The 16,037-nt window shown below is 45.4% G+C and overlaps 1 protein-coding gene across 1 annotated transcript in view; it reads right to left on the minus strand.

Annotated features, from left to right (window-relative positions):
* The window catches only part of SCFD2 (sec1 family domain containing 2), a 320,652-nt gene that overhangs the window by 26,689 nt on the left and 277,926 nt on the right, over window positions 1-16,037 (minus strand). Inside the window, exon 6 of the mRNA XM_037134595.2 lies at window positions 15,211-15,356. Coding sequence (XP_036990490.2) covers window positions 15,211-15,356 — 146 coding nt within the window. The remainder of the gene's footprint in view (window positions 1-15,210; window positions 15,357-16,037) is intronic.

Genomic DNA, 16,037 nt, shown 5'->3' on the forward strand with positions numbered 1-16,037 from the left:
CTGGCGTTTGTGCAAAATGTGTCGTGGGGACTGTGACAGTTTGCATTTGTTAAAGTGTGCAAAAAATAAAGTCGGATGTGATATTACATGCTACCATGAGCAGTGATCACGGGGCAGGGGACTGGACAAGGGACAATGGTGGAAGGAAGACTTTTCAATGAATTGTTTTTGAAAAACGCAGCTAAAACACTGTCAAAAACAGCAAGAGGATTTTGTAACTTGTTAAAAATTAATTATGCATGGAAGAGAAGAGAATGAAGCACACCAAATGTTAATTAGGGCTATCTCTACGGAGTAGAGGATATTATTTTCTTCTTTTTCCAAAATTTCAAAATTAGCAGGTATACTTCTGGAATAACATAATCCAAGAAATACTTTCAATGTTTAAAAAAAAAGGTCATGAAATGACCTCTGAGTTCTATGAATCCTCTTCCCTGAGTAAATTGCCTTCAGAACCTCTCTATCATCTCAGGCTTCAAAGACACTTAAGCTCTTAAATTTAAACTTTCATTTCTTTAAACTGCTCCTGAGGGGGAGGCATCTTTTGGCCAATACTCTACTTTATCACCATTATCATAAAAAATGCATTGACTTCTTCCTTAGTAATAGAATCCAATTTTTCACCAGGTCCATTATCAACTGGCTGAAGGACCTTATTCTCCAGCCCTCCTTGCACTGGGTATGGTCATGTAACTAAGTTCTGGGTGATGAGATGGAACTAGAAGGGGAGTGAGATGTTCGGAGGTCTCCTTTTGAAAAAGGGAAGGGTAAGCTTCCCTCCTCTTTCTCTGTTCTGCTGCCTGGAACACAGAAGTGGCACCTGGAGCTCTAGCAGCCATGGGGAAAGGCAGGGCCACTCTTTAGAGACGCTGATGCAGAGAGTGGGAAGGAACCTTGGTGGGTGCTGGTGAGGACTGGCAGAGCTGCTGTAACCAGAGTGTGGTCAGAGTAAATAAGACTTACTTTACATGATGATATAAATCCTGATATGTTCCAGCCATTACTTTTCAGATTTCTGTTACTTGCAACTGAATGAAATTCTGATATAAAGCACAAAGGGAATATAAAGAAATAAAAGGACATTCCTTCCTCCCAGGACCTTACAGTTATTTGTTTTATTAGCCTATATAAAAATAAACCAGTTGTGCAGAATAACTTCAAGCAGATCACAGAGAAATACACACAGGCTGCCACATTTAAGAGAGGATAGAGACTTCTGGTCAGGATGGAGATGTAGGCAGACATGGCTCGCTTCTTCGCACAACCACATCAAAATTACAACCAAAATATAGAACAACCATCACTCGGAATGGTCAGAAATCAAGTTGAATCGAAGTCTGACAACTACAGAATTAAAGAAACCACATCCATCCAAATTGGTAGGAGGGGTGCAGACACACAATGGACTGGTCCCTCATTCACATGTGGTGGGGTATCTCAGGTCCAAAGAATCCCAGTCCCACAACAGACCTCCCAGCCTAGGGTTCCAGTGCCAAGAAGATAAGTCCCCAAGAAGTTTTGCAGCAACTTCTAGCTGCAAAAACCAATGGGGGGGATTGAGTTGGTGGAAGAAAATTCTGGAGCCTGAAGCCATTCCTCTTAAAGAACCCACACACAGACTCACCTACTCAGATTCACTCCCTCTGAGTTCTAGCACTGGGGTAGCAGCTTGAAAGGCACCAGGGGCACACAGGGAGAAACTGAAGTGTCTGGCATCAAGGCAAGCAGAGGCCATTGTCCCTTTTTTTAAACCCTCCCCCCACAGAGCCAGCAACCTGGTGATATATCTGAAACTCCATCAGCTTGGACACCACTTTTTGACTCAACTAGAGACACCCAAGGACTCTGACCCACCCAACTTAGGGGCCCACCAAAGCTGTTAACAGTGTTTTTTCCATATGATGGCTGGTCTTTGCTCATGTTTTACACCTTCCTAAATCCTCTCAAACAAGCAACAGCGGGCCTCAATAAGTCCTAAGCCCATCACTAGCAGCAGCCAGCCTAGATTCATAGCTTGGTTTTGTCTGGGAATCTCCAAACTTAGCATAAGTAGCAGCCATCTCAGATTGCTTCATAGCTAATGAAGGAAAGGTGGCCTAAGGCAAAACACAGGTGGACACTGACCTTGGCCTGCACCGCCTGGGAAATCTGAGGGCCAGTGCACCTAGAGGACAGCTACAGACCACAATGGAGCACTACCACCCTGCCCCTGAACAGCTGATCCTCCATGAAGGGCAGAAGTTTTTGATAAGTGGTTACAGCCAATCCTTAAAGATGACTGGCTTGGGTAAATCCCTCCCATTGGTTGGCCAACAGCAATCAAAGCTTAAGTACAAGAGGTAGGTATACTCAGCCCACACAAAGGGCACACCTCAAGTACCCTGCTTCTGTGATAGGGGAGGCTGTGCCACTGAACCCTACAGGATACCTACTACATTAGGCCACACTACCAAGACACTGAGTCAAAGCAGCTCTACCTAATACACAGAAACAAACACAGGGAGGCTGCCAAAATGAGGAAACAAAGAAACATGGCTCAAATGAATGAACAGATCAAAAATCCAGAAAAAGAGCTAAATGAAGTAGAGATAAGCAATCTACCAGATGCAGAGTTTAAAACACTGGTTATAAGGATGCTCAAGGAACTTAGTGAGGACCTTACAACATAAAAAAGATCCAGTCAAAAATGGAGGATACACTATTGAAATAAAAAAACAATTTGTATGAAAAAACAATAGGGTGGATGAATCCGATTCAAATCAATGATATGGAGCATAAGAAAACAAAAAACAACCAATCAGAACAACAAGAAGAAAAAAGAATCCAAAAAAAGAGGATAGTATAAATAGCCTCTGGGACAACTTTAAAGGTCCAACATTCACATCGCAGAGGTACCCGAAGAAGAAGAGAAAGAGCAAGAATCTATTTGAAAAGATGAAAGAAAACCTCCCTAATTTTGTGAAGGAAATAGACATGCAAGTCCAGGAAGTACAGAGAGGCCCAAATAAGATGGATGCAAAGAGGACCACTCCAAGACACATCATAATTAAAATGACAAAGGTTAAAGATAAAGAGAGAATCTTAAGAGCAACAACAGAAAAGCAGTTAGTAACCTACAGTGAAGTTCACATAAGACTGTTGGCAAATTTCTCCAAAGAAACTTTGCAGGCTAGAAGTGACTGGCAAGAAGTATTTAAAGTTAGGAAAAGCAGGGACCTACAGCCAAAATTGCTCTACCAAGCAAAGATATCATTTAGAATCAAAGCACAGATAAAGAGCTTCCCAGACAAGAAAAAACTAAAGGATATCATCATCAAACAATTACTATATGAAATATTAAAGGGATTTATTTAGGAAAAAGAAGAACAAAACTATGAACAATAAAATGACAAAAAATTACAATTCTATCAACAACTGAATCTAAAAAGCAAACTAAGCAAACAAGAACAGAAACAGAATCATGGATACAGAGAGTGTTTTTACGGTTGCCAGATGGGAGGGGGGAGTAGGGGAATGGGTGAAGGTGAAGGGATTAAGAAGTACAAACAGGTAGTTACTGAATAGTCATGGGTTTGTAAAGTACAGTATAGGAAATGGAGTAGCTGAATAATTTATACGCATTACCCTTGGACATGAACAATGGTGTGGGGATTGCCTGAGGGAGTAGGGGGGCTGGATGGAGATGGGTAAAGGGGAAAAATCAGGGCACTGTAACAGCATAATCAATAAAATATAATAAAAGGAAAAGAGAGCACAGAGTATGCCCTCCACCCTATAAATACAAGAAAAAAGCTGTTGCTCTCCATTGGAGAACCCCCCTGCAGGAAGGGAGAGGAGTGACCCTGAAAAGGGCTCACACAGGAACAAGGGGGTTTGTACTCCAGCTGCGGCACCACACTCAGCACCAGCCCCGCTGCGGAGCTCGGTAAACCGGAAGTGACGCATGGCTCTAGACGGGGAAGACTGGGGAGGGGCTGGGGGTCTCCCTCTCTCCCTTGCTCCACTCTCATGGAAGCTCTGGGGAATGAAGGACCCAGGAGAAAATGCCCACTGAGGTCGGGTTCCCCTGGCCAAGTGAGGAGAGACTTGGAAGTGCTATCCTGGAAGCACCCGCATTCTTGGGACCTTGTGATCACTGCATGTTGTTGGGGAAGTTTGTAAATCTTTTTTATTTTATTTTATTTTTCAGTACGTAGATAACATTTATTTGGAATGAGGACAGAAACCATAATTTAAATACAAAAAAAGAAACATATAAACACGTGACAGAATTGAGAAAAAATACTTTTACTAACTGCCTGGCATACTTCTGTAATACGCATTTGTTACATTTCTGGGCTGTATTCCCTCTATTTCTCTTTTCATATAACAGCACTTTGAAATATCATTTTCCATAGGGAGATGCGATAGTTCTCTAGCGACTGTCTCTCAGCTTCACACCTGCTCTTCTGTACCCAGTTCTCTGATGCTGGGCAGAGGCTCAGCAAACATTTGTGCTTTGAAATCTGGGTCCTTTTGATACAGGGTGCAGACAGGAGGGCCCCCCCAAAAAAACAGATTTGGAATGGTGTCCAGAATTCAAAGTGTATAGAAATATTGGAGACATATAAGATGTCCTCACTGCCCCCCCCCCCCAGGGGGAAGGGAAGAATGGAGCCAGGGCCATTGAGAGCTATTTTGCATAGCAACAGTTTTGGAGCTAACCTCTGGAGGAATGGTTATTTAACATATCTATAACCTTTAACTGGTTTCATAGATATGTTAAATAGGAGTGGCCAAGTTTGGGGCCGAGGAAGAAAGGAGAAAGTAGTGGCAGGGGACTCAAGATGGAACTAGCAGGGACTGAGGATGGAACTAGCAGAGACTCAGAATGTAACTAAGGGCTGCTCTCCGGTCTGAGGATGGAACTAGGGGGACTCAGGAGGATGTAACTAAGGGCTGCTCTCCTGAGTGTAGTGGACTGGGACTCAGGAGGATGTAACTAAAGTCTGGACTCCTGAGAGAGAAGGAACTAGCAGGGACTGAGGATGGAACTAGGAGGACTCAGGATGGGAACTAAGGTCTGCTCTCCGGAGTGAGAAGGGCTTGGACTCAGAATGTAACAAGGGGCTGCGCTCCTGAGTGAGAGCGCCTAGATGAGAGCTTGGAAAAGACTGGCTCCAGGACATGAAGGGTCCCCGCTTGGCCAGATGGGGAGAGAGCCACGCGGTTTCAGCAGAGTGAGGACCCCCTGTTGGTGAGGTGATAGAGAGAGCCACGTGGTTTTGGCAGGGTGTGGACCCCCTCTTTCCCAGGTGAAAGGGAAAAACCACGCAGCTTTGCCAGAATGGAGATCCCTGCAGCCAGGTGAAGAAGAAAGCCACATGCTTTGGGTGGAGTGCGGACTCCTGCAGCTTTGGTAGAAGAGGCCCACGCGGCTTTGGGGTGCCCCCTTTGGCCGTGGGGCCTGAAAAGCAACAGAGACTTTGACTGGAACTGGGTACAAAGGACTCTTGCCAGTGGACCATGAGAGGGTACCACAGTACTTTGGATTAACTCGAGATCCTGCACAGTGACACAGCTGACGGTGCCAGCGGCCTGCAACACAGACGTGTGCTCTTTTCCTGATTTACGGTACCCGGAGTTGGGACAGTGGGAGAAGGGAGCGCTGTGTGGGTGTAGGTGTACAACCTAAAGGACTTTGCTATTTTAGTGGAGGCGTTAAGCCTGAATAGCATTAAGTAAACATTTTGTTTCCTTTTCACAAATCTCTGGCATTGAGAGATGTCTTTCCAATTGGCGGCGGACAGAAGGGCCCAGTAGATCTTAGTATTTTGTTTTTGGGAGGGACCCCTGTTGTATAGCAGTTTTGGGCATCCCTAGGTGGGCCAAATATTGTATTGCCCCTCCCTCGGACAGCCTTTTGTTCGGTAACACTTTGGACTCTGCCCATGGGGGTAGCCTGGAAGGCGGCAAGAACAAGAGACAAACCTGCTCGTCCCCATTTACTTGCTGTCTCTGCCAGCATCACCTGGCAGTGGCCCCTCACCACCTGAGGCTGTCCCTTCCCTGGACTTTAAAGTCATAAGGATCCAATAAATTACTTTGCTTGTTTAAGCCAGTTTGAGATTTTTTCCCCTATTTTTACTTGTACCCAAAAGCATAGTAAATACTCTAAGTATTATTAATTTAAAAAGACACTGATAGCTTTTGCTGATTAAATATTATGTAGAAAAGGCCTCAAAATTCTTTATCAAAACAACGAAACTCAGAACAACTCAATAACATTGTGCATTCAATGAGCACGATTCGGAAAAGACTTGATCAGGTGCAAAGCGGTACTTGTTTGTGACCTCTTGGCAAACACATTTCTTAGCTTTTCTAATTGGGGTTTTAATGATGAGAACCTTAGACTCCTTCCTCTCAGCCGCTTGGCTGGGGTTGCTTTGTGTCCCAAATCGTGTCACTGCAATCTGACTGGAACGAACCTCTCTGGCTGTGACTGCTAGAGAAGCCTCCGACTGTCATGGAATTTTCTATTCAGCCCGCAGCTACCCACTGCTGAGCAAAGCGCCACAGAGACAGACGGTGGTGACAGGGGAGGTGGATGTCTGCCCTAGTGCCCCGCTCAAAGTTTTCCTCACACGTCAGAAAGGGCTGGAGGGGAGATCTGTCTCGTAGTTTGCCTCAACATTAAGAGGGCTAACCACAGTAATTTAATTTTCCTAATCAAACATTCTCTGCTACGTCACCTTTTTGGGGGGGGTTGAGGGATAGAGGAATTAAAAACACAGACAAATTCATCCTTTCCTTTCCTTGCTGGTCATTTATTTCTTGCTCATATCACAGCCGCGCATGTTGGCAGTGGGGGCCCGTGCCTCTCACTGTGGTCCAGACACCAGGCTTCTGCTATGGAGTGGCCCCACCGCTCCTCCCTAAGGCACTGGGACCCCACGCTGAAGCCGTTGCAGCCCCTCAGCAGAGGATGAAAGAGTATGGAAGGTTTCCAGAGAGACTTTTATGGGTTCAGCCCGAATGTGATCTGTATCACTCCTACCATAATTCATTGGCCAGAGTAAGTCACAAACCTACATTTACCTGCAAGGGAATCTGGAAAATGTGGCCTAACTGTGCCCAGGAGGGAAAAGAAATGGAATTTGGGTTTCATTTAGCATTGTCTCTGCCACAGACACACTGTAAAGTCTGGGCTGAAACATTTATATAATTATTTCCTTAACGACTGGCAAGTTGCATGTTTAGGTGAAGTATTATTAAACCCTTTTTCCCTTCTGCCTAAGAATTTGACCTTTGGTTAACTTTTTAGCTCTGTTTCCCTGGAAACTTGATAAGAGAAGAATGTCAAACTCCAGCCAGGCAAGATTGCTTATGATAAAAATGACCCCTGCTTGGGAAGCTGCATTAGACTGGGAGAACTATAAATACTGCAGAGAAAGCTGATCTCGGGGCTTCTCTGTGTACGACGACTCTTGTACAACTGGTGCAACCAGCACGTGCCCTGGGAGAACCCTGGGAGCTGCGCCTGTGGACTCGTTCCAGAGAACTGGCTCCTATAGGGTATGAAGTTTTTAAGCCAAGGAAGTGCCACCCCTGACCCCACACCCACCCCCCTGCTGCTTGAGTCTAGTTCCCACCCTCTTGAGCTGTGACCTCAGGACCAAACTGAATAGTTTCTGGATAGCGGTGTGGGCTGCTTCGCAGGTGGTCGCAAGGACCACTCCAGGGAAGAAAACTGCCCGCTGCCTCCCGAGTGTGCTCCTGCCCCAGGCAGACGGGTGCCACGTGGGGGCTATGACCCAGCGGCGACTTATTCATTAGGCACAGAACACACAGTGCCTGCCTAGGACCCATAAGACTTCTAAGGACCCATGAACGTGTATTAATTTCTTTTAAAGTCAGAAAAAAGACATTTACTTTTAGGTCAAAGAAAATGTTTTGGCATATAATACACCATTTGTATATTTGTCTCTACACCAATGCAATTGTATAATAAACTTTTTGATATATATTTTTTTTAAAGAGGAAGGGGACCACAGAGGCAAAGCTGCCCAGGGCCATGAAAATCATAATGTATGGTCTTCATAATGTGTGGCCCCATGTGGCTGCCTCCCGAGGCTGCCTGATGATTTGTTGGAGTCCAGAGAGACCCCCAATGGGTATTACATATGAAATTGTTACCGTTTCAAGAATTGGTCTTATACCGGAAACTCTCTCTCTTTTTTTTCTCCTTTAAGTGGCCATTATCTCTTCCAGAATAAACCGGGCTTTTAAAAATGCCCATATAGAATGCTTATATCTACGTCCCCGGCTATTCTTTCATGGTGGAGATAACGTGCAACTAGGTCTAGAAGACTCTTTCCTTGGCCTGATTCTAGCTCTTGAAGCATTGAGCATGGCGGCAGTTTCTGACAGTGCACATCAGTCAGAGGTGATTTTGAGGAACTAGTTTAACTCCAATGTCTTCTTGAATTGGGCGCACTTTAAAGACGGCCCAGGGTATCAGTTTCCAGGAAAATCTGAGCTGTTGCCACAGCCATGTCCCGTCAGTCAAGGCTGCTGACCTTGGCTTTGCTGGTTGGTGTGGGTGCAGCTAGGGATTCTCTCAGTCCTGCTCCTGACGAGGCTTCTCCCTTTTCTGCAAAACTGACTCTCAACAACCAACTTCTCTGGAAAACTGGGCTTGTAGAGAGAACATTCATTTGTTTCGATCTAAGACTGCACAGAAAAACATCTGTTCAAAACTGCTCATGGCTTTGACTCTTCCACAGTTTACTTAGTTTTATTTTTCCTATACTAAGAGATTTTTTCTCCTTTCATCTTCTGAAAGAAAATGGTTTGCTCTACAGATTTAAAAAGTAGTTTATTTGTCTGTTTATGCATCTATCCATTCATCCATCCATTTATCCTTCACACTAGAATATTACTTAAAATTTTTTAAAGTATATTTTATTGATTCTTCTACTACACTTGTCCTAGTTTTTCCCCCTGTTCCCCTCTCTGCCCAGTTCCCCCATTCTCTTCAGCACCAACCCCCCACCCCGCTTAGTCCATGTCCATGGGTTGTGCATGTAAGTTCTTTGGCTTCCCCATTGTCTGTACTGTTCATAGCCTCTCCCTGTCTATTTTGTGCCTCCTGATTGTGTTTCTAAATCCCTGTACCTTTTCCCTCATTCTCCCCCTTCCGCCTCTCAGCTGATAACCCTCCATGTGATCTCCTTATCAACGATTCTATTCCTGTTCTAGTTGTTACCTTAGTTTGCTTCTGTTTTTGTTTTTTAGATTCAGTTGTTGATGGTTGTGAGTGTGTTGTCATTTTAATGTTCATAGTTTTGATGTTCTTCTTTTTCCTAAGCAAGTCCCTTTTACATTTCATATAATAAGGGCTTGGTGATGATGAACTCCTTTGGCTTTACTTTCCCTGGGAAGCACTTTAGCTGCCCTTCCATTCTAAACAGCTTTGCTGGATAGAGTCATCTTGGATGTAGGTCCTTGTCTTTCATGACTGTGAATACTTTTTTTCAGCCCCTTCTTGCCTGCAAGGTTTCTTTTGAGAAATCTGCTGTATTCTTATGAGAACTCCTTTGTAGGTAACTCTCTGCTTTTCTCTTTCTGCTTTTAAGATTCTCTCTTTATCTTTAACCTTTTGAATTTTAATTATGATGTGTCTAGGTGTGGACCTCTTTGGGTCCAACTTGTTTGGGACTCTGTGCTTCCTGGTCTTGTATGTCTATTTCCATCACCAAATTAGGGAAGTTTTCTTTTAATTATTTTTTCAAATGAGTTTTCATTTTCTTGCTTTTCCTCCTCTCCTTCTGGTATCCCTATGACATGGGTGTTGGCACATTTGGAGATGTCCCAGCATTTCCTTAAACTCTCATTTTATTTGAATTTTTGTTTCTTTGTTTCATTCTAGTTGAATGTTTATGTCTTCCTTAGGTTCCGAATCATTGATTTGAACCCCCTTATGCTTTTGCTGTGTTCATTGAGATCTTTGAGCACTGTGACCACCAGTGTTTTGAACTCTGTGTCTGATAGGTTGGCTGTCTCCGTCCGTATGGCTTGTTTTTCTGGGGTTTCATTCTGTTCCTTCATTTGGGCCATATTTCTTTGTCTTCTGATTTGGGTGGCCTTCCTGCATCTGTGTACTAGGTAGAATGGCTTCTATTCCATTTTAGTGCACTTACTAAATTGTACAGGGTGCAGCCTAGTATATTCACCAGGGCAGGGCAACCATGGCTCCATTTGTGGGGACAGGATTAAAGAGGGGACAGTGCCACTGCTGGCTGACTTCTGAGGACTTGCCTGACCTTCACTCTGTTTCCAGTCACTTCACCCACTTCCTGTATGTCACTGGCACCCCTTCCACTGCTGTCCTGGTTGTGGTTCCCAGGGTGGGTTTGCATATGTACCGGCAGTGTCTTCCACTGCCCCAACCCCCACTGGATTCAGAGCCAGAAGTTATGCAGCTTTATTTTTCCCACACTGAAGCCCTGGGCTGTGTGGTCTGGCCTGGGGCTGGGCTTGCTCGCTCACAAGGTGTCCCCCTGATTTTTACCCACCACATGTGAATGTGAGGCTGCCTGATCTGGTAGCTGCCACCTCTGTCCCAGCTCTCCATTTCTGCTTTTCCTACCCATCTGGATGAATATAGCTTCTTTAAATCCTTGGTTGTCAGACTTCCGTCAAACACCCAGTTCTGGGTGTTTTTCTGGGTGATTTCCTGGCAGTTCTGGGTGTTTTTCATTTTTAAGTTAGTTGTATTCCATCTTATGGTTGTGAAATGAGGTGAGACATGTCTACCTATACCTCCATCTTGACTGGAAGCCTACTTTAAAAATTTTGAGTGTAGTCCCTTCAACTTCAATATGAGGAAACCAAAGCCCAAAGCTATCACCTAGTTCGCATAAGTTCACAAAGGCATTTAGAAGCAGACTAAAGGACAGAGCCAAGTTTCCGGGACCACAGCGTAGTCCTGTCTCATGCTGATCCTTTCAAAATGAATGCTAGCCAGTCTGGGGTTAGGTAGATGGAATCAGGAGGAAGAACAGAGTTAAGCACTTGGAAAAGAACAGCTGGTGGCCAGGGCTTGGGACTGTTGACAGAGACCGGGCCTCCAGACTGTTCAGAAAGCCATATTTCACCAGGCACAAGATGAATCAAGCCTCCTTGGGTACTGCTGGTTCTAAGTGCTCTTGTTTAACATGCCGGAGGCACACGAGACAGTGGGCATCTGTGGAAAGTTTTCTCCAGCACAGCACAGCACTTGGAGACCTCTGCCAAAGCAAGTCGCGCAAAAGCCACACAAGATTTTTCCTGCAAGGGCTCATAAGCTCCTGGCCCTGAGATATTTGCCTAATCTGTTGCTGCTGCTGCCACCACTGCTGAGGGACTGCAGCACATCAAACACTGTGGCGTTTGGGAAGGAGGTTAAAGCTTCCATGAAACTGGAATAGTTTCAACAAGAAATGAAAGCATAAGAAGACTTGCCGCAATAGTAAAACCGGGGCTTAGGTTTCTCCTGGTCATCAGAGTCTACAAATGAACACAACCTTTTCAAACACACTGGTGTCAGCAACCAGCCCTTACCATACACAGCTGCTAACAGGACAGTCAGCTTGAGGATGACACCCCTTCTGTGTAGCCCAACTCCTTTGCAAGAGAAAGGACAAAATGCAACAAAAGACAATAAAGAGAAGGCCTGTTCTGTCCTTTACTACAATTTTGTCCTTTACAGCAAATGCTGTAATGTCGGCTCCTGTATGAGAGTTTTATATGCATTAAGTCACCTAATCCTTATAGCAACTGTATAAGAAAGCAACCATTATTAGCTCCTTCTTACAGAGCAGGAACCAGGCACAGAGAGGTGAAGTAACTTGTCTAGGCAACAGAGCTAGTAGGGGGCGGAGATGGGCTATGAACCCAAAAGCTTGGGGTCTAAACACTGTTCTATTAACCTCTGTGCTAACCTCCCTTTCACTAAAAATTAAGAACATAGACATGCTATTCTGGATAAGATCCACAACCCAGCACTCATCCCTCTACCTACCCACCCACCCACAAGGTGGCAAGCATTGAGCTGGGCTCTGCAGATACCATGGTGAGCAAACTCAGATGCTATCTCCAGCTTTGGTGGTATGTTCTTCCAGCTGAAAACTTCTGGGGCAGCCTCTGGGTCCCCATCGCCCACTCTCCTGACTGTGGCACAGGTACTAGTTCCCCTGGAGGGCTGGGCCTGTGTCAATGCTCTGGATTCATTTCTAGAAGCCCAGTCTAGATCACGTTGCTCTGGCGCTTCCAGAGACTTTATATGTACTTAACCCTTTGTGTGAAATTACAGTCTCCTTAAAATGATAAGAGTGCTGTCTGCTTTCTGCATCTGAGCTGTGATGGACGCATTTTCCTAAAGGGCTAAAGGACAGAGTTTAAACAAGAGGTGGCTCTAGGGCAAACAAAGGAAAGGTGAGTGGCTCTGAGAGGCAGCAGGTGTGCATTGGAGCAGGTGAGGGGCATGGTGGGAGGGAGGCTGGGGTGGGTCCACGCCCTGAGATCCAGGGGAGAGAGCCCAGGTCCGCAGCACTGCTCAGTGATGCGGGACAGCAACCCAGGCCGGCAACCTGGGGCGAGACCAGGTCTAGCACTTTCCCAGGTGTTCTGGGGATCCAACTGCTCAATTAGCTTCTGTGTAGAAACAGCATGGAATTGGCAGAAAGCACATATTTTTCCTGGAGCCACAGAACTGAAGACTGGATTGGGAGGAGAAACAGAAATTTGCCCAGCCATGACCCATCTTCGAAACTAGACACAACTGGACTCTGATTTGGGTTTGGACATGTGTCCTTTTCTGATTACACACACTTAGTGTCCCATCAAACCCTCCGACATGTAATAAAGATATATGTAATGCATACAAGATGCACCCAACAAATATTTATTAAGTACCTACTACATGTTAGATACCCGTCTAGTCACCGAGGACATGGCAGTGAGCAAACCACACCAAAAATCTCTGTCCTTACAGGGCTAACATCTGTGATTTAAAGCTTCTTTAAATTTAAAAAATACTGAAAAACCAGAACAGGTAAAATCTACCCATAATTCCAGTGAAATCCCTTTCTCCACATGTGTGAATACAGAGCCAGAAGCCAGAGGCCCTCCTGTCCGTCTGACCCTCCCCACCCTCCACAAGGTGACGATTACAAATTTTTTCCAAAACCTTTAAGACTAATTAAATAGACATACTGATATACTTTTATCATTATTTTTTAACCAAAATAGAATAATGCTTTATAGCATCACACACGCTTTCCACCTACTGGATCATGCACCTCTGCTGTAGTCGGAATTCCCCAAGAAGCAAAGCCTGAGACGTGGGTTCAAGCACAGCGCCTGCTCAGAACATTCAGAGCTATCCCATTCACTTTAATGGTTGCACAGCATTTCACTATGTGTCTAAGTAATTATTCATTTAATCCCCTTGAAATGCACACACACTGCTCCCCTCCCCCTTGTCCCCATGTCCGGCTCACGGGCACTTAGGGTAGGCGCAGCAAGGGGGACGCTCATTCTCCAAAGGCCACGGCTGCAGGGCTGGGATCTGAGGTCTGGAGGAGTCAGAACGTGGGCAGCAGGCAGACAACGTCTAGGAAACTCATCATCGCCCTCATCGTGCCCGAGGTTTATAGCTAACACATATTTACGTGAAGTCGGACAAACAAATCACCATGATGATCATATCAATGAAAAGACCTCATTAATTTAGTGGTTTATTTTCCCTTTGCCAACTAAGCAGCAACTTCTTAACATTCTCTGGTATAAATTTCATCATATATGACCACTTCTGTCATGTCTTATAGAACTAGTCCATACTATACTATGTAAGATTGCTATTTTTAATGGCAAAACTACATATAATTAATTATCAGAGTGACTTTATCTGTATTTGGTGGTAGAGGTGTTTTTGGTCACTGCAGAAAGGATGGGAATTCGTGTTTCTAAGTCGAGCGCTGGTTTCCGAGGTCCTTTATGTCCCGGTTGGTGGTTTCGGATGCCCGCCGGCACCATCGATCAGTGCCTCTGCAGCCTCCAGGAGGACTGTCGTGCTGCAGGGGAGGGGACTTTGCACTTGCTGCAAAGACCTGGCACCTGGCCCTTGTCATCTGCTTGCCTGTGGCAGGTCACTGGGCCTTCCTAGATCTTGGGATAATGACACCTCTCGGGCTTATTTGTCATGAGAGCCAAAGGGAAACTGAACGCAGGAGTGCTCTTCAAATACCGGCTCCTCCACGGCTGCACGGGAGGGCAAACCTGGGCTTTGCCAGGCCGTGGTGGGCAGCCTCCGCTCTGGCGCACATGCCTGCCTTAAAACGGCAGCGTCCTGAAGCTGAACCCCTCACTGCGTCACCGTGGATTTTACTGAAGGTTTCACGGGGAGGTGGAGGAGAAGGTCCCTTCACACACCCCACAGCAAAACTTGATCTCTTCCGTGGAAACATCTGCTCTTCCTTGACAGCTCATTCTGGCCACCAGGAACCTGAGTTCCACTTCCTTCCACCTCCAACAGAGACGGCCCAGCCGGTGGCTCCAGTCTTCCCTCCCTCCTTAAGCTTCCCTCCCTCCTTAAGCTTCCCTTTGGGTCTTTCTATGGTTCCTCCCTGCTGAGTTTTCACAGAGCAATTATTCCTTTATTCAGGGATTCTTACACCATCTTCCTACTCACTACTCAAATACCTGCTCCCTCTTAGAGAGCAGTGGGGGAATTTTGAATAACAAATGCTTTTGCTATCACAATTTTTTTGCATTGCCACAGTACTATGAGGAGATTTTATTATTCTAATTGCTCAAACTGTTTAGGGACTGCTTAGATCCAGAAACTTGGGAATCGCCTAAGGCCACCTCTCATGGGACACCTGTAGTAACTGGGGGCAAGGAAGTGAGGGGCTTTCCTCAGGCTAGGGACTAAGTCTGAGATGGGGCCACAGTTAAAGGGCAGCGGTGCCACGCCGGTGCTCACCTGACACAGCCACCTGCTGTAAAAAGGCATCGACAGGCTTTTAGAGTCAGGGAACCCGGAACTCTGAACTGGAAAGGGACTTGGAGTTCATGTAGGACAAAGCCCTCATTTTAGAGAGGTTCAAATGGAAAATTTTTTGTAGTCTCTGAATCCTAAAAATGCAACACAGATGAAGTGGTTATTTTTAAAACACATGTACTTGCCTGGTGGGTATGATTTGCAGGAACATATACAGACTTAAACTGTTTCAGGAGATTCCGAGTGCCAGCAACATCCCGAAGCAAAACGAAGAGTTCATCCATGGCGACTTTGGCGAGGTGAAGTGTCAGGTTCGCTGACGAGTCACAGCCTGAGACAATGCAGAGACATTTTCTTGGGTGAGCAAATCTTTAAATGAAGTTTTAATCATGACAGCCTGAGCTTGATGGAACACAGTCGGTTTTTTTTTTAACCCTGTTTCCCCCTGGCAGTTCACTAAGTGGGCTGTTTCAATCAGCCATGAGCAGTGAAACATTGAGTATAAATGCCTTTGACAGAACAGAACTCAGAATTGCCTGGGACCGCAGCCACCGGCTTCGATCCCCGGACTGCAGAAGCTTCCCAGAGAGAAAGCTCCCCAGGACCCACTGTCGTCAGATGAGAGAACACGAGGAGGCGCAGGAAAATGCTGGAGAGTGCTGTGACGCACCTCCCTCACTTGAATTCCACCGCCAGTTTCCAAAGAAATAAAACAGCAAGACTGAGAAAGACTACAGAGCTCTCTCACAACAGAACTTGCAGGGACGGGCAACTTTCTAACATGCTAACAAAACACACTGCGCATTTCAAAAGGCAGCCATTCAAAGCTGATACAATGCAAAGGGGGCTAAATAAGAAGACCGTTCTCAGCAACGATTCTTCCTTTTAGAAATTTATAATAGATGAATTTATTCTCTACCTTGTTAGAAGCTCATTCAGAAGAGAGATGATGCGGGTAAGTCAGAAGTAAAAAAAAAAAAAAGAGAGAGAAAGATTCACAATGGGTATTTTT

The sequence above is a fragment of the Artibeus jamaicensis genome, unplaced genomic scaffold, assembly GCF_021234435.1.
Source record: "Artibeus jamaicensis isolate MK-2021 breed Jamaican fruit bat unplaced genomic scaffold, CSHL_Jam_final contig_889, whole genome shotgun sequence".
Taxonomy (NCBI): domain Eukaryota; kingdom Metazoa; phylum Chordata; class Mammalia; order Chiroptera; family Phyllostomidae; genus Artibeus; species Artibeus jamaicensis.